General features: G+C 44.1%; 1 protein-coding gene across 1 annotated transcript in view; it reads right to left on the bottom strand.

The window, feature by feature from the left end:
* Positions 1-13064: 13064 nt before the first annotated feature.
* LOC115042019 (keratin-associated protein 4-6-like) overlaps positions 13065-18811 on the bottom strand; it is a 53764-nt gene continuing 48017 nt past the window's right edge. Inside the window, 2 exon segments of the mRNA XM_029500014.1 lie at positions 13065-13295; positions 13924-13976. Of these exon segments, the coding sequence (XP_029355874.1) occupies positions 13065-13295; positions 13924-13976 (284 nt within the window).

Below are 18811 nucleotides of genomic sequence, written 5' to 3' on the forward strand. Positions count from 1 at the left end.
TGCACATTCTCAGCTTTTCTGCCACTTTTTTTTCAAATCCAATCCGATCGAATGAGCTCTTTCCCCTCTTTTCTCTCCTCTTTTCTTCTGCTCTCTTCTGAGGTGAAAATTGGTAGTTACTGTCTATTTTTAGTCTGAGCTGCACTGCCTTTAGCTTTCGACTCTGTGGCTCAGATGCATTTTTTTTGCTGCACAATGATCCTTGGCTCTTTCTTGTTCGCTGGCATTCCTCAGGGGATGAAGCTTTGGAGCAGTGTGGGGAGTTTGGCAAAAAAAAAAAAACTTTTTCTAACAACTGAGGCATGTGTTGGGAAAGTAACAGCAAAGGATGAGAACACGACTGTGCTGGGATGTCATCTCATGAGGGTGTCTGTCACATATGCACCGATTGGTGTTACATACTTGCTGAGTTGCTCAGATTGCTGAGAACATGCCCAGATGGTTCAGTCCTCCTTCTCTTTCTGAAAGAGCGTGTCGGCTTCAGGAGGATCAAACACTGGTCACATTTGGTTTTAACACAAACCTGCAGCAGCAGCAGTCTGTCAGTGTCAGTGTCACATCAGGAAGGTCACTCAGAGGAGGACAAGATGACCCAAATGCCTGAAATGGAATGAAACACTTCGGTGAAAGCTGAAATCCATAAAATGTGAGGAAGCAAATAGAGGAAGAGTAAGGCATCTTCATCCTCCAAGCTCAAACTAAAGCAAATATGTGATGAAGACTCAGACAAGAGAAAGAGGAGCCGTCCTTTCACCTGAGAGTTCCTCTTCCACATTGGTATCATTTTTCAGAAAAGCCAATACCAACTTCCAAATGTGGAATGAATTGTAAAAGTTTAGAACAGAGTGAAAAACAAATTGATTTGGGACCTTCACTGTCTCATCTTTATTTAAAGAAATCAGCAGCTTCCTCAGTGATTATAATGGATTCGATTAGAAACAAGCTCCAACATGTGTTGACAAAAATGTCTTCATATTTGTCCATATAATGATTTGTGCTGTTAAAATTACTTTGACCTCAGGAGGCTGCAGCAAAAAATTCTGGAAAGGTGAAGCTGTGTCTCTGCAGAAGGTTCTGCATAGGTCACTGAGGGACACTGAAGGTCACCAAAGGTCACTTAGGGACACTGAGGGACACTGAGGGACACAGAAGGTCACTGAAGGTCACTGAAGGTCACTTAGAGACACTGAGGGACACGGAAGGTCACTGAAGGTCACTGAAGGTCAATGAAGGTCACTGAGGGACACTGAAGGTCACTGATGGTCACTGAAGGTCACTGAAGGTCGCTGAAGGACACTTAGAGACACTGAGGGACACGGAAGATCACTGAAGGTCACTGAAGTTCGCTGAAGGACACTTAGAGACACTGAGGGACACGGAAGATCACTGAAGGTCACTGAAGGTCGCTGAAAGTCGCTGAAGGTCACTGAAGGTCACTGAAGGTCACTGAAGGTCGCTGAAGGTCACTGAAGGTCGCTGAAGGTCACTGAGGGGACACTGACACTTACGGCTTTTTAGGGCAGGGATTCAACCAAATGTTGGAAATATTTCTGTCAGAATTCCCCGATCACCACATTGGACTGTTGGATCTGTGTCCAGTCAACACAAATATCCGTAACAGCAGATTCCAGCAGATTCTGGTCTGAACCGGCTCCACTGCAGCCTGCTGACAGGAAGTGGAATCTTTGACAAACCGAAGCTCGGCTGATTGAATAGCTGTGAATAAGGAGGGGTGGAGGTGTAATAATAATGAACTCTGTGTGAATACGGTGTCATTGTTTCAGGCTCCTGTAATAATGTGATAACAGTGATAATAGTACCTCTTTTCTGCTGATTCTGTTTTATCCTTTGTTGATGTGGATTGTTTCACTCCCCTTCCAGTCAGATAAATGTTCTGGGTCCAATGAGCCAATGAGCCGTGAAACACGCCTGATTAATTGGAAAATCTGAAGGGATAAAGAGCAGACAGCAGCTAAACTGAGGAGCAGGAAGGTAATGAAGAGATACAGACAGCTGAAGACACGCTGGATGTTTCTGGAATGTTTTCAGGAATCTGTGAGCCACACGTGGAATACATAAATAAGTCAGCAGCTGGAACGGGACATTTTCCGGTTAATTGTGTGATAAGCAGATGAAGGACAGCTGGCTGATTTGATTTGGACTGCTCCAGGATCAGAACACAGAAATTCAACGAGGCATCGAGACGCATCAATTTTTTCTGCATATTCCAGTTAGTTAAATAAATAATACAGCAGAGTCCTCAGCGTCTTTGAGGCCGTTTGGTTTTCTAAAGACAGCTAGAATAATAGAAATAAAAAATCTAAATTACGACCAGACTCAAACTTCCTTGGACTTCCTTCCTGGTTCCAAACTGAATGTTGATCTAATTCATCATACAGAGTCATGAAAGGATTCAGTCAATGTCTCCATTAACAGACTCATAGACCTGTATGAGATGAAGCTCAAAGAAACTCACTATTTCGTAGATATTTCAGTGAAATGGTGTAATCAGCTGAAAGACACTCAGTGTTCCTCTTAACTGGTCCCAAATGTCATACTTCAGCGAGGCTGCACCTTCGCTCCATCTTCTTCTATCAGAAGCCCCACGAACCCCCGCAGACATTCTAATGAACAGGAGGGATAGAAACTGCCGCATTACTGAAACAATTCAAAGACATGCGGGGGATGGTTGATCCAAATCAAACAGGGTCTGGAACAACCCCCCCGCTGAGACACCGGCATGCGTCAATGATCCCCACTTGCCAATTGTACGGTTCAAAATTAAATGGATGAAAGAGGGAGAGATGAAGCTTCTGCCTCACTTAGTTCAGACTTTCTCAAGCGGTAGATTCCCCGCCGTGTCGCCGCTCATCTCTGACACAGAATTAAATGCAAACAACACGTGGAAACCCTGGTGATCTCACCGTCCCCCTGCTCAGCCCCCCGTACTTCGTCACCTCATTAGTGAGTGGTCTTGGAGGATTCTTCAAAGCTGAGATGGTTGAACTCGATGTTGTCGGTTCACGTGGAGCTGAGGCCGAAGGGGACGCCGCCCAACAGAGCGTTTTAACGGTAGGTTACGTTGGAAGAACAGCCACCAGATTTGAAACAAAAAGCAGCCCCATGCCCCACAAATGTGCCCCTTCTACTTCCATTCAAAGGAAAAACACCGGGGGAGCAGTTGGGGAGCTGCGTGTGCTCAGAGCTGCGGTTTGACAGCAGGACCTGTCAGATGGCATCTTTATTTGGAGTCCTGGTAGACTGCACAAGCATCTGTTTCCTTTCTCTGACACTCCAGTCATATAGAAGTGAACCGACTCCCCCGTCTGACAGAAGAGGACCTGATTTAGCGAACTATGTGGAGCAGAGTTGGTGCCAGCTAACTGAAATATAACAACACATTGAATTTAGCTTTTTATTTGTCTGTGGTGTCATGTGACTCCGCCCCACACGGGGTCACATGACAGAGACCCAAAACTAAAACTTTGGAAAAATTTGTTTTTGCAGCATGAAAGCTGATGAATGAAGATTTTTTTGTACGTTGTTGACCTTCAGGAAGAACAAAGTTTTGTCTGGACTTTAAACCTGACGGTCACTTCACTGTCGTCATCTCAGAAACACTGTTGTTGTTCCGATGCTGTTGCCAAATTTGAACATGAACTTCCAGTTGGATCTAGTCATGAAATGTGTCTGTTTGTTGTTGAGTCCTGCAGGAGAAAGTGAGAGTATCAGGAGTGTGTGCCTGAATGAAATAAATCCACACATGTGACTCCTGAAGGGCACCTGCAGCTGCTCTGGGCCTCCTGCTGAGACTGTTTTCTCAGCAGTTGGTTGAAGATCAGGGCTGAAAATGAAGCGAGGGCCCCATGGGAGCGCTGGAGGTTTCACATCTGGAGTTTGTCAACAGGACTGAGATTTAAAAACCTACATTTAGCAGCAGAAAGAAGCTGTAGGTGAAGAGCAGCCAAACCCCACCAGCTGGAAATTAATGTCATTTGAAAGATTTTCATCCATCCATCTTCTCCTCTGATCTGTTTCTGGGTCACAGGGGTTCAGCGGCCAATCCCAGCTCACTGTGGGCGAGGGGCGGGGTCACCCTGGACAGACCAACAACCACTCAGACCGACGGACAGTTTAGAGTCACCAATGAACCCAAACAGGACGTCTGTGGAGGCCCCAGGACCTCAGAGAGAGCCGCTGTTACAGCGTGCTGCCTATTTCAAAGATTTATCCATTATAAAGTGCTCCTACATCAACTGGAACAACGTTATTAAAGTGACCCGAACAATTTAACAATTTAACATGATGACATTCTCCCTCTCAGATGTTTCATCCGAAGTGTCAGACTTTTCTGAGGCTGCAGAGAAAAGTGAGTCTTTGTTTTGTATTTGAGGAGATTATTTTCCACGTTGGAGGAAAATTGTAAAGGAAGATGTCTGAAACTCAACTGCTTCATATCTTTTCTGAGTGTTGTCACCTTTCTGCTCTGCAGGGGGGCAAAACACTTTTTTTTTTTCTCATATCGTGCTTATGGACAAATAACAACAGCATCAAAACAAAGACCAACTGAAGTCTGTTCAAATTTCCATTTTATGACAATAATCTCAGAAAAATCCAGGTTTCAGCCTCGGGGGGCCATGAATGTCTGTTGGAGACATCAGCAGGATCAGAAACGTTCCTCTGGAGACCACGAACAGCCTGAAGCTGCACAACGTGTGAGAAATCCCTGTAAATGAAGTCCTGACACCGTAAATCCGACCAAACGCTCCAGCTGCTCTGCTGTCGGTGTGACTGTGTGAACCTCATTATCTGATGTTTACCAAGTCGTGTTTATCGTCGCACAATTGAAGCGGTCAGTGTTGATTTGTGCGTGCAGACTAATCCGGCTGGACTCGCCGCTCCTGAGGGCCGTGTCAGTTAGCGTGATTAGAAAAGCCTTAGCAACTGAAAGTTACCGGGAGCGCCTGTTGCTAAGCCTCCTGTTCCCGCCTGCATATTGTTTTCTCTATAAATAGGTTTATCTGCCGAGGTCAAAGCTCTTCATTCAGATTGGTGAACACAAAGTCAGAGCCCCTTTTGTTGTCAGTGGCAATTTAGAAGATTGAAATTAGCATTTTGATCATTGAGCTGGTTCTCTAAATCACTCCTGGTTTGTTGGTTAGTGAAGATTTCACCTGCTAGAGAAACATGAGAAACAGTAAACCCAGTCGGTCCTGATCCTGTCGTAGCACCCATAAGTCTTTGAGAATGGTTACTACATTTATTTTATTCATGTAAGATCCTATTTTAGGTACCAGTCACATGAACAGGCTCCTCCTCCACTTTGGCTCTCAGTCTCCTGGTTGTCCACTGTTCATTTCAGATCTGCAGCTCTCCGTCCTTTTTTCCTTCAGCAGCATCACTCCAGCAGTCGCTTTAAAAAAAAAAAAAAAAAAAACACAACCACCTGGAAGCTGATTGGTTGTCTCCTTCCATTGCAGCAGTAATGGGAGAACGCTCATGTCTGCTGTTCTTCGTCTGAAGCAGAGTAAAAGTCAATGCACTGAGAATGAAATCACATCTCAGCTGTAATTACTGACCCCATGCAGTCCGTGCTTTTTTAAACACACTGTTAATTGCACGTTGTGTGAAATCTGGAGCTTCAATTTGCCATTTGTGGTAACTAAATTTCAGCAGTTCATGAACTGCTGAAACGACCCTGCCGGGGGTGCCGTGTGGCGTTCAGGGTCCTGCTCTGCAGAGACTCTGTCCACAAAGAGGAGCAGCTTTCCCACCATTCCAGCACCGAGGGTCTGAGGTGGAGCCCAGAAATAATCGTCTCAGTGGCCTTTTGTGCACTCAGCAAGGCGAGATGGGGAGTTCATTTGCTGTGAAAATTTATCTCTCCCTTTTCCTTGGCCCCCGGTGTTCTCCCCTCACCGCCGCACACAGCAGTATGGGTATTCCTCTTTCTGTGGGCAGCAGCTGCCATCTCTGACACACCACATGTTTTATTGCCCACTAAACCATAATGCTGCACTCCTTTTTGATATTGAATTATTTATTTATTTGCCCATGTTGCCTGTAAACCCCCGTGAACGATTGGGTGCCGTCGGCCTGCTGTGACATGATCTCTGAGGGGGTATTAAATATATTGCTGCTATTTGTTTTCCACCCCTAAGTGGATCAGACGACACTGCAGACAAATACTGATCCTCCGCAGCAGAAGGGCTTCGACCACAAAACAAGTGTGTCCTCTGCTCCATAATCCTGATTGCATGCAGCCGTCTGGTGGAGGAACTCTGATTGGTTTGCGTTTGTGTTTGCTCTGTATGGATTTCTCACATGAGACCTGTGACTTTGCACAAATGTGGAGACTCTACATCGAATATTATTCATGATATGGCATGTTCATTTCCATGTGTGCACTTTCACAGGACAACTGAGGAGTGCATCATGTTCAAAGACACTTCAACCTATTCAGTAAACCACGTTTGTTAAGAGTTTAGAGTTGACACAAGCAGTGGAATCTGTATTTCACCCACGAGTCAAGGCCAGAATGCACAGCAGGACTCAGCTGATAAAACTGTTGGACTTCAGTGGAAACCAGAACCAAGAGAATCCTGAAATCAGGACTGATGTGTGACAGACATTCTGGGTGAGTGCAGCGTCTCTCACTCTCTTCATCTCCATATCTCTGACTTTCTCATTACGCCCCCCCCCATCCTTCCCGCTCTCTCATTCACTCTTTGAAGCTGTAACAAAAGAGAAAAATGGAGAGAGTTATCACCGTTTTTACATAACCAGCCCATCAAGTCTCGTACAATATCATGTTTATTCATTTTGCCCTCAGGGGAGATGGCGTAAAAGGGAGATGATTAAATTCTAATTTGACCTCTATCATAATTTAGCTCAGTCTATTATGATGTCAATCATTTGAACTCCATATTGCAGTGAGGACTGAGCGGCGGAGGAAAAGGGATTATAGACAGTTTGGGGACCACACAGTCACCGTGTCAGATCGCCTTTATCCAGCCACATGTCATTTTTCGCCCAGAGAGATCGGAGCTTGTTCAAATGTTGGATGTGTGAAGTGAACATGAGGAATCAAAGGAACGCTGCACTTCACTGTAGCTGCTGAAGGATACTGCTCAGGGAGGACGAATGTCGCCACATCAGGGGAAATGATTTGCTTGTTAGAAGAGCTTGGCACCATGGAAGCTCTCCGGCGCTGTTTGTCGTGCTGTGTAGATGAGCTGAACATGAGCAGTTAAAGCTTTTTGTTCTTTTTGCACCAAATAAATATTATTATAATGAGTCAGAACAAAGGCTGTTTGATCAATATCTTCTTTATTCAGCTTCTGGATGCTGTCGAGGTCACGAATGTAAAAAGGTAAACTGCAGAACTGATGCACCTTCAAATGATACCAGGAAGTTACTGCAGCAGCTCTGTGAGGACGGTGGAGGGAAACGGAAAAACTGAAGTTCATGAAGCAGGGTTGAGATATTTTCAATTTCAAAACAGAAGGAAGATGCAGAAATGTCACGTCCTTATATTCTTCCTTGGAGGTGATGTTTCCAAAGAGCACATTCAGACAAGCAGATATTTGGGTTCATCTGATGAATGTTTATTTAGTCATGTGACAAAATGTTTGTCAGACATAGTTTGAACAATATACGTAGAAATTCGTCTCTGCGTAACATCAACATATCCTGACAGGCCATCAACAGCCCTTTTAAACCTAAAACCGCAGAAAAGCTCTCACCTCATTCAGAGACGACTGAGAGCTCGATCCATCAGCTGCCAAAATGGGACCTTATTGTGAGTTAAATGTTGTTTTGTGGGATTTTTTCTGGGATTTGTTATCTGAACTAATCTGAGCTTTCTTTAAATGCTGGTTATCCCTGATTGCTGCCTGAGAAACCAGTTTCCTGTTCATCTGTGTGTGTGTTCATATGTTTGATGATGCGTTGTGTTTATGTAACTCCAAGCATCCCAGATTATATATATATATACTTTTATGTATCCATGTGCAGCTGCTCATATTTATTCCTGTTTTCTCTCCTGGGGGCTGAAAGGCCAGCAGAGCTCAGGGATCCTCTCAGCAGACCAAATCCCTCCACAGAGGGAAGGAGGGGTGTCCGTTTATCTCCTGGAGCGACTGAACATGCTACAGTTCATGTGATTTAATTCCTCACTTTGAAAGCACGAAAAAGAAATATAGAAAATATATATTTATCGTTTGAGTTATTTCAAAGCACGAGCAAAAATCATAAAGCCCGGCGTGGAGAGGAAAAAAAAAGCGACATAAACCTTTAAGAACTTCAGCTCATCGCTGCTATGATTTTCTTCTTGGTGTCATTTCTTAGCTCTTATTTTTGTGACTCTTATCAGCGGTCCATGTGAAGCTTTTCCCCTTTCCTTTGTGTTATAAGATATTGAATGTTAGTCTGAGGACAGTTGGGGGAACGTGGCGCTGTGCTGATGTTTTACAGTGTCACCATCGTTTATGTAAAACTTCTTCTGTCCTCTGTGGATAGAAAAAACACTGAGCGACATCCAGAGCAGCTCGAACGAGCAAAATAAGCACACAAGCAGAATTTCAAATATGGGAACATATAACTGCAGATTTATTATTTAGGGAATTATACTGAAACATGAACAGGAACTAATGTTTCAGCAGGAAAATGCTTCCTCACAGTCACTTCAGCTGCTTTCAGTCTTCGCTCGTCACTGATGATTTTAGCTGAATGAAGTTTAACAGCCAAACTCATTTGCTCAATGAATTTATGCTGCTGTTAAACATTTGTGGAAATGTTTCATTAGCTCAGCAACAAACAAAAATCATGGATGGCGTGTGTGACGTCATCAGCTGGGGTCAGAAAAACCTGATAAATGATCACTCAGCTCCTCACAGGCTCATCCCGACCCCTCCTTGCTTACTTTTAAAGTCGACCGGGTCATGAAACTGAAAATCATCTGAATGAAGAAATGGTGGATTAGATGATTCAGAACAATCTTCCTGCCATTTTTTCTACCGAAGAATAAAAATCTAATCTGTTTCCCCTTTTTCTCCACAAACAGCTGATGAATGTTAATATGAGACAAATTGGTGCATTCTGCAATTTCTGAGTCAAGATTTTCTTTGCTTTAGAAAACAAAACAGTTTCAGATGGTTTCGCCTTTAGATTAAATTTGTGTGAAGTGTGTTCATGTGGGAATCCCCGAGGTCATCGGACCCCATTAACCAATCAGGATGATCAAAAGGATTAATACGCCTCCAGCAAACGGGAGTGTTTCTGTGGAGGCACAGAACGTTCCAGTTTGGGCTGAATGACAGGAAGTGTTAAATTCAATAGTCAGCACAGATCACTGATCGTGAATTACATGATATGGCTGTGTGTGTGTTATTTCTTAAAGAAAACAGGGCCGTGGAATCAATAATGTAGTTTGCTGATAGTAATCAGCAGGTAAATTACTCAGAGAGCCGACGGAGGGGGCTGCCCCCCCCCATCCTGCTTTGCATATTGCTTTGTATCTCATTGTTGCTTTCTCTCCCATTTCTCTTCCCTCCCCTCTCATCCATCTCCTGTTTTATATCTCCCCTGATTGAAAATCACTGTTATTTCTCAGGAACCTTCAGCGATGCAGGTTTGCAGCGCTCTGATTAGATTACATTCTGTCTTTTGAGCAGAGGGAGATTTATGCCTTTTCATTATTAAGGAGAAAGCATTTAATCAATAATTGGTGGGAGGGAGAATTTATGGAAAGCATAGTTGGTTAAAAATCTTCTGGGCCAACATTATTAACTGTGACAGGCCCGTGGCTGCTGAGCTTTGGATCCCGTCCCGCCATGTGAAGACACCAGTCCGTCTGCTGGGTGGATCGAGGAAAGACACGAGACCATCGTGGCATCTTAAAGCTCAGGTGGGATCGGAGGTGCAGAGAAAAGAAGCCTGTGTGTGTTTTGAGGACACACACACAGCTTACATGTCTGACGCCTTGTTGCTTCACTCAACAGCAGAGAGCTGCGACACTGCCAACTGTGAGTTGTGTACTAGTCCCTGAAATGATCACAGGCAGCCAGAAACTCCCCAAAGAAACAACTTTGTAAAATTCAAGGCGAACAAGTTCACTCATCACCGCCAATTGCTGATCCTCCACCTCGTGTGTGTTTGTCTGAGCGCTCCAGCTTCCTTATTTCATGTTTATTTTTTATTTCTACTGTACAATAATGTCTGGGCAGACCCCAGAGCCCCCCGACCCCCCCACTCACCTCTGTAAAGTTTTGTTTGATTGATTTCAGCGTTTCTGTCTTGTAAATCCAACTATCTCTGCCATGCTTGGCTTCCTGCGCCGAAGTCTGCCCTCCCTGTCGACACAGTTTCAGCCAAGAGATGGACGGCTTGGAGGAGGGACAGAAAAAAAAATAAAGCTGCCGGAGGGGGGGGGCAGTCCTGTAAGAGGCTTAGGAGGCTCCTGGAAGCCGGCGTTTGGCCTGGGACTGAGTGCTGTTGTGGAATTGAGTTGCTCCTTTATCTGCTTCTGGCTTTATGATTCCAGGCCAAAGTCTAACCAGCGCTGCCCTGCTTGGTTGGCTGTGGCACATACACAAGTACACACACAGACACACACAGACACACAACCAGAGGCTTAAGACCCTCTCACACACCACTGACTCCATCTTTAATTTCTCTTTTTGAACTTTTTAGTTGTCGTTTGGAGGCAACAACAACAACAGCAGCAGCAAGCAGACTGATTTGTTAATTTCTCCGACTGTAGGATGGTTTTTGGACATCAGATTTCTAGAATCTGCGTTCATCCTCGTGACATTTGCTCACTGTTGTGTTCCGTGTTGTGTTTCCAGATGTGGGGGTCTGACAGTTGATGTTTAGCTGTGTTTTAAAGTCACATGTGTTTTTTCCAGATTCTGAAAAATCTGTTATCTGTTGAATACATCAGAAAAACCACTCCAAAGCTCCAGGACCTGGTGACCCCCCATAACCCCCCACACAGAACATTAAGGAAGAGCTTCTCTCTCTCATTAGCTTCCTACTATCATCCCTGTTAATTCATTTTGTAAAAAAAAAAAAAGCTGAAAAGATAATTAACCAGATTCTGATTCTTTATTAACACACATCACAAGTCTGAATTAAATGTCACTGCGTTGTCAATGAAGACTCAGGTTCCAATGCTGAGGTGTTTAATATAAAATCCCTGATAACTCCACACTTTGATTCCTAAATTGGTCCAATCAGCCAACAGATCAGTGAGTTGGACAGTTTCGGAGCAAGAATGGCTGTGAATGTTATTTCAGAAACAAAAAACCAGTGTCAGGTTTTAATCAGGTTGAGTTTTTTTGAAAGATAAAATATGAATATGGAGTTTTCCAGAATGAAAAAACCCAAACAGGATCTGGATTTCAGCTTTAAACTGGAGAGTCCAGAAGGGCTGAAACATTTGACTCATGAATAAAATTACTGGTGTGGCAGCATTTCATGCTCCAAATGGTCATTTGGAACATGAAATGCTAATTTAATTGCTTCAGTGTTCTCCGAATAAACTTGGCTAAATAAAAAATATTCAAAATAAAACAGTAAAAGATTTGAAACAAGTGAAGCAACATAAAAAAATTTCAGGGAAGCAACACAAACTAAGTGATTTTCACAGATGAACAAATTTGGCTGATACAAACGGGATGAGCAGGTGACAGAAAAGCCTGATATGAAACCAGACGGCGAGAGAATAAATATTTATGTGACATGAATCAGTTTCAGTCTGAACGTCGGCAGGTATTCAGACAGATGTGACAGCGTTTTCAGAGTCAGTCCAAGGTCAAGTAGATTTATTTTTCCAGTCAAACACGCTTGAATCAAATGCTAATTTTACCCAAATGTGCAAAAATGCTTGACGACATGAAGCCAAATTATGCGCTGAACGTTTTTACTCCTGTCGCTGCTGAATGACAACTCTGAAATCACTTTCAGCATTTTGCCAAAATCATCTCTTCCAGAGCAGCCGCCTGAGTTTCCTCGACACAGCGAAGCCGACCCGAGACGGAGGCCTGCAAACATTCCTGTTTAATCAAGCAGCCGGCTAAAAAAAGAAGGGAAATATTAAAAAAGAAGTTCAAAGCTGCTTCTTCGGATCCTCACTGATACGACCAGGTCCAGTGTCGGCGGTGTCAGACTCTGTTTATAGAGTTTTTCTGGATAAATGTCAACCCGTGACCTTTGAAGTAATTTACTCTGCACAGAAGGCTGCTGCAGCTCCTGCTACTCTTTACTGCTGGGGGGTGTTTTACTGCCATCATCCTTTACACCCCCAGCTGTTATTCACCAGAATATACACTGATTCATGGAAGTTTATTGGTGCCCAAACAGAAACCTCAACTATGAACTAACAGACGTGTGCTGGTCATTGTGAAAATCGAGAATCGGTTCAGTTTAGTTTTTTTCAAAAATTCACTGGTTCAGTTTGTGTTTCGTGGAATAAAAGTGTGATTAAAATAAAAATATTTTAATAACCTATTCTACCCTTTTTTCTTACACCAAGTTCATCCAAGTACAGCATATATTTACAGAAAATCAGGCAAAACTAATGAATGCGCATTTCTAGTCATCATCAGCACCACAGTGAATATTAGACGTCGGTCAGACCGGACAAACGGCGCAGCAGAAGAAGGTGATGGAGTTAAAGGAGCAGATGCTTCAGTCCACACTTAAGTGACATGTTTTATGTTTTTTATGGTTCCTTCTGCTTCTGTTGCACCAACTTTTCCACCTCAGTCAGGAGGAAAAGCACCTTTGACATTTCAAACTCCTGAAAAAGAACTTTGTCCGTTTTGTTTCTACTGTTCCTTCATCCACCAGCGACCTCAGTTCATTAACCTTCATCTGACGGTGGAACCAGGAGATCGACTTTGGGTTCTGCTGTTCTTTGTTTTGTTGACTACAAAGGCTGTAACTGCACACAGTAACATGAACTGTGGCGGTCCGTGATGCTGATTTAGATCAGACAACAGCTGATGGAGCGAAGCAGCAGCACCAAAACCAATCTGACCTGGACACTCAGAACAAACCCTTCAGAGGTTCTGATAGGCCTGTTCAGTTAGTGTCATGGCGGCCCGGCTGAAGGCGACGCGGTCGGTTGGGAATGAACAATGTTCGGCTGAAGCACCCTTCAGGATGAAATCACAGCGCAGGTGAGAGCTCTCATGGACGAATGAGCTCATACAGTGAAGTGTGATTGCCTCTTCAGTGGACATCTGGTTCTCCTCTAAATGAGGGAGAGACGTCCTCTCAGCTGTTGGCTCCTGACGGAGGTCAGGAACAAAAACCACACCTGCGTCAGAACCCAAAGACGTTTACTTCCAAATAACTGGACCACAAAACGGACTGACTGCAGACCAGACTCCGCCGATCAGGGGAGGGGCCACGCCCTCACACCTGGACCCCTGACGGACTCTTTATATCAACAAAAACCTTAGACGCAGCAGTGACATCAGAACACACCTGAGCAGAGCAGGAAACCAGCTTTCAGCCATTCTGCTGTGATGTTTCATCACACAGCTGCTGACTTAATGAAATCCAGTGAATGGAAGAGTGTGAAAAGGAAACGTGGTGAAGAAGGGGGAGGGGTCCTCTCATGACACCGCTGAAGCAGAAGGAACCTGAGACTCTTTCAAACACTCGCTGCTGCTAATTTCTGCTCAGCTGAGACTATTTATTTTTATTTTGATGTGAAGATCACAGCAGAGAGGCGTCCTTCGTCCTGAACCTTCATGACCTCCTCATCCCAGCTGGCGGCCCCTCGGCTCCGTCTCCTTCTGTAAAGTGACCCCATTAAATCGACAATGTCACAAGTCAAGAGTTCGGGCAGGCTGGCATCAGTTCAGCAGCCCCCCATAACAACGCTTTTCCCCTCAGCTGACTGAAACTGACAGCATGCAGCACTTTGAGCTGAAGCCCTCCAATGAGATCCACGTGACGCCAACCTGGAGATGACACGAAAAGAAACTTCTTTAGGGCAGAAGATACGTATCTCCTGGTTCTGCTCCTGCTCCTGGTCCTGGTCCTGTTCTTGCTCCTGCTCCTGGTCCTGGTCCTGGTCCTGGTCCTGTTCCTGCTCCTGGTCCTGTTCCTGCTCCTGGTCTTGGTCCTGTTCCTTCTCCTGGTCTTGGTCCTGTTCCTTCTCCTGGTCTTGGTCCTGTTCCTTCTCCTGGTCTTGGTCCTGTTCCTTCTCCTGGTCTTGGTCCTGTTCCTGCTCCTGGTCTTGGTCCTGGTCTTGGTCCTGTTCCTGCTCCTGGTCCTGTTCCTGTTCCTTCTCCTGGTCTTGGTCCTGTTCCTGCTCCTGGTCTTGGTCCTGGTCCTGCTCCTGGACCCTGTCCTGTCTCTTAGATTTCTCCTCCACCTTTCTGTCCTCCATCTTCACCTTCTTCTGGATCATAAAGTCCATAAACCTGGTCCTGGACTCTTTCACCATCATGGAGAGACTCCTCTGCTTGTAAGTTGCATTGTATTGAAGTCTATGGGAAAATACAGTCCTGGAAGCTGAAGTTCAGTTGAACTTCAAGGTTCCTTACATTCAGAAGTCTTTGTAGGATTATTGAGAGCCCCAATAAATCCCTCCATGTACGCTCACGGCTACGATGCTAACTGCTAACTGTGAAGCTAACTCTCTGAACCGTCCAGTTTTCTCGCTCTAACTTGATCCCAGGAGCTTCCTGATTGGTCAGACCTCAGAATGCCCCCATCCTCTGTGGCCTTTGACGGCAGTACGTGGTCAGACGGTTGGGAGTCGACCTGCTGCACTGAACCACACTGACTGAGAACGTCAGAAGTAGAACTCTGATCTCTGACTTCACTCCAGGATCTTTATTTTCAGCTTAAATTTGGAAAACATCCATCCATCTTCATCTGTTTCCGGTTTGTGGTTGGAAAACATCAATGTTCTTATTTTCTACTGCTTCGTATCATCCGCTGCAATTAAAGAAAAAGCTCCAGTGAAGCTGCATTTATTTCTCAAGGCCTGAACAGATTCAGAAGGAAAGACGAGGACACAATATTGCGTTGAATCTGAGGATGAAGAGTTATTGTGTTCTGAAATGAACTACTGTCAGAGAGAACTGTTGTGCAGTCAGGATGAACTATTTCACATTAAAACTACAGGAAGGAATACTATTTTATATTTAACCTTCCACTTTACTGCCCTGGTTAATAGAACACAATGTTTTTTACTCTCCTCACTTCATTGAAACTCTTTTATTCAGGCTGTTTAACATAGAAATAGTTTAGAGCTGAGAAGTTTCTTTTTTAACAGCAGATTGAGAAACACACCACTTCATCAGAAGAGCAAAAAAACAACAACAACAAAAAAAAAAACGTTAATACAACAATAACAAAGATTTTTTTAATATATATATATATATATATATAGAGAGAGAGAGAGAGATACTAAAAGATTCAGATAATAGACCTTTAAAGTGCAGAGATGACTGAGGATGGTTTTACTCTCAGGCAGCAGTAGAGGGCACTGTGAGCATTTTGGTCAGTTCACACCCCCCCCCCCCCACCTACACACACATACACACACAAAACACAATCCTGCAAATGGACCAGCCCAGTTCCTGTCCTGCTGTCTGCTGGTGTTGGAGATTTAAACAAAGAAGGTTAATATCAATCAGTGTGTGTGTAAACACACTCATAACTCACTTGAGTAATGAAGCGGCAGTGAGTCAGCCTTTTTCCTGTATGGGGAAAATGGTGTGTGTGTGTGTGTCTGTGATGAGGGTAGCCACTGATGAAAGTGTAGCCATGCTGAGTGCTATAAGAGGGAGAAGAGATTGGCAAATGGTTTTACGCAGATTTGTTGCTGCTGGATGTTGAACACTTCCAGGATCCTTCTATAAATACACACAGTGTGTGAAGCCTCAATAAAAACCAGAAATTCTCTCCTTCATTAGCAGTCAATCTTCAATGTTGGAAAATAAAAAGATAAAACAAAACTAAAGCCTTGCCTCTTCTGAAATATTTGATTAATTCAGATTAATAGAAAGATATTTTCTGATGTCTATATATATATTTATCTATTTCTATATCTATATCTATAGATACAGAAATATATAGTTTTTGTCTTTCCCTTAATGTGTCCAAGAAAGAAACTCCGGAGTCAAATTCCTAGTGTGTTTACACAAACCTTCCAAAAAACTATTTCTGATTCTGATTATTTTTAATTTAGGTGTTTCCTAAATAAAGGCCCAAATCAGCATCGAGCTCCGACTGGCCAAAGTCTGATTCATGTTTCGATGGGAGGTGTTTGATTCCTGTCGCAGGGTTTAAAAGTGATTTTCGGTTCGAGGTCGGTAACGTTGGGGTCGGCACCATGACCCGTCACAGCTTCCAGGAGAGAGATGGAAGAAAGATCTCATCATTTCTGTGAGTCAGTAATGAAAGCAGCTGAGCGGAGTGGACGTGGTGGAGGAGACAGACTGATCGCTGCTCTCAATCACGTCTCTGTCCTTAACTTACCATCACTTAGGTGGAAATGTGGAACAAATTTGAACGGCCGAGGAAGCATAAAGTCAGCTCAGCTTTTTAAATGAATTCCATAAATACCCTTTCAACTAAATCACCTCTGCAAAACATTTTGAAGACCATTTGTATCACCCTGAGCCATGCCATATGTGGAAATAAAACCATTAAGACTTAATGATACAGGACCATTAGCAGCAGACTTGAGCTATCAGCCTGTAAACTGGCACTGTAAGCTGCTGTAGAAGTCATCCGTCAGTCTGAGTCCAATTTATTCTGCTTTATTTATGAGTTTGCTTGTTAAACACTAAAAACACTGAACCACCTGCTAACCCTAAATGGAGTTTGAATGTCGATGCTCATTTTCCTCAGTTGTGTTTCTGTTATCATGAAGCATTTCATGTGTTTTTATTTTTATTATTTTTTCACCTGTTGGTTTATGAGCTGCCGTTGACCGTCTTGTTTCTTTTTTGACACCCAGAAGAAACTGCATTTGGAGGAGAAGTTGGACCTGACCTGCTCCGACTTTAACCTGACTGGATGGTACAGTCTGTCAATCGCAATGTGGCCCCGCCCCCTAACCCCAAAATGGAGCTTCATTAAAAAATGAACATCATGTTGTATTTCAGACTGAGACCATAAACTCACCAGGAAAACGTTTACTGAGGGGGAGGAGGGACATTTTCCCATAGAATTCAGTACAGTCTGACCAGTGGAGTCGCCCCCTGATGGTCAGTAGAGAGAATGACGGTTTCTGGCCCTGGTCCAGGTCTTTCTCCTTGATCTTTACGTGCTGCTGCACCTGGAAGCTTCACTCCCCCACCAGGACTACACTACCCATAATCCTCAGCCAGTTCTCACCAATTGGAGATACTGCTGTTGTCATAGAAACGTTCAATTTGGCAGCAACACCACAGTAAAGTCAGAGCAGGGAGCCTGTAACCTTTACTGGGGATCGACGTCAGTCCTGCGTGTTTTTGTGGACATTACAGACATCTTAAAGTCATTAATGAACGAAACGTGTCCCAACTTCACTCTGGCTCATATTCATCATTTCATTCTGCAGCCTCGGATTAAGGGGGTGGGCATGTCTCAGCTTTATGGAGACTCAGGGGAGTTTGAATTGATCTCCTTAAACACATGATCCTTAGGGGGAGTAGCTTTTCAACTGCAGCAGATTATGTATTTTTCACTATATCCTGTATGAATCTGTAATCCAGCAGCAGGAACATTAGTCTCACCTTATTACATTATCTAAACAGCATAAACATCTCAGTCAATGAAGCTTACCATATCATAAAGGGATCTCAGCAATATGAGGCAAATTCCTGCAACGCTCAAAGACGGAGCAGTCTTTTCTAATTCACTGTGTAATCACACATTAGAGACACGCGTCCAACACACCCGCCACTGTCATATCTGACTCCTGGCTCGTGTGGGCATCCTGTTCCTCTCACTGTACATTCAATTACAGTCTCCCACAAATTACTTGAAGAATACGAGCTGGCATGAGCCGCCTGCCGCCTCCACATGAGAACGCTCTCCTCGTCGTCCTCCTCCTCGCTTTCATTCCCTTCCTCTCTGCCGTTTGGACTGCTGGCTGTCTGGAGAGGAACTTGCCTTCGGTTTTTCTCTGCTGCTGCTTTTTGATTTCACCAACAGAGTCGAGGTGGGAAATGCATAAGCGCAGAAAACACCCTTAGTCGAGTGACCTCGTGTCTTTAAACACCGACTGCTGACACGTGCTGATAAATCCAGCTGTGCACACACAGAAATGTAACACACACGATGAATACACAGAAGCACGCACACATATACATCCTCCCAGTTGAATTCATGAACACACATTGCAGAGAGAAAATTACACACACCCACTCTGATCATATGTGAGTGTGCTTGTCAAACACACACACACACATACACACTGAATGCTAAGCGAGGTCTCAGTGTGTGTTCGCTCCGTCTTTCTGCTCCTTCTGTGCGTCCCCAGGGTGTGCATGATAGCGACTGATGTAGCCAGCAATTTAAACTGCTGAAGGAGGCGTATGAAAAATACAGATGATGGTCCGCAAAGGGGATTTCAAGAGTGGAGTGGAGTGGAGTGGAGTGGAGTGGGGGGGTCCTGAGAGACTGATGCAAAACTGTGACACCATTTAACGCTTGAATCAAGATACATTTGAAGTCCAGTCTGTGCTAACGAAGGTGATCTCTCTATGGATACGGTCCAAACGAACCAATCAGTGATCGGCGGGGGAGTCATGGAGGGATGATTAGTCCTCTGGATTAAACAGAAACTTTG

The sequence above is a fragment of the Echeneis naucrates genome, chromosome 4, assembly GCF_900963305.1.
Source record: "Echeneis naucrates chromosome 4, fEcheNa1.1, whole genome shotgun sequence".
NCBI lineage: Eukaryota > Metazoa > Chordata > Actinopteri > Carangiformes > Echeneidae > Echeneis > Echeneis naucrates.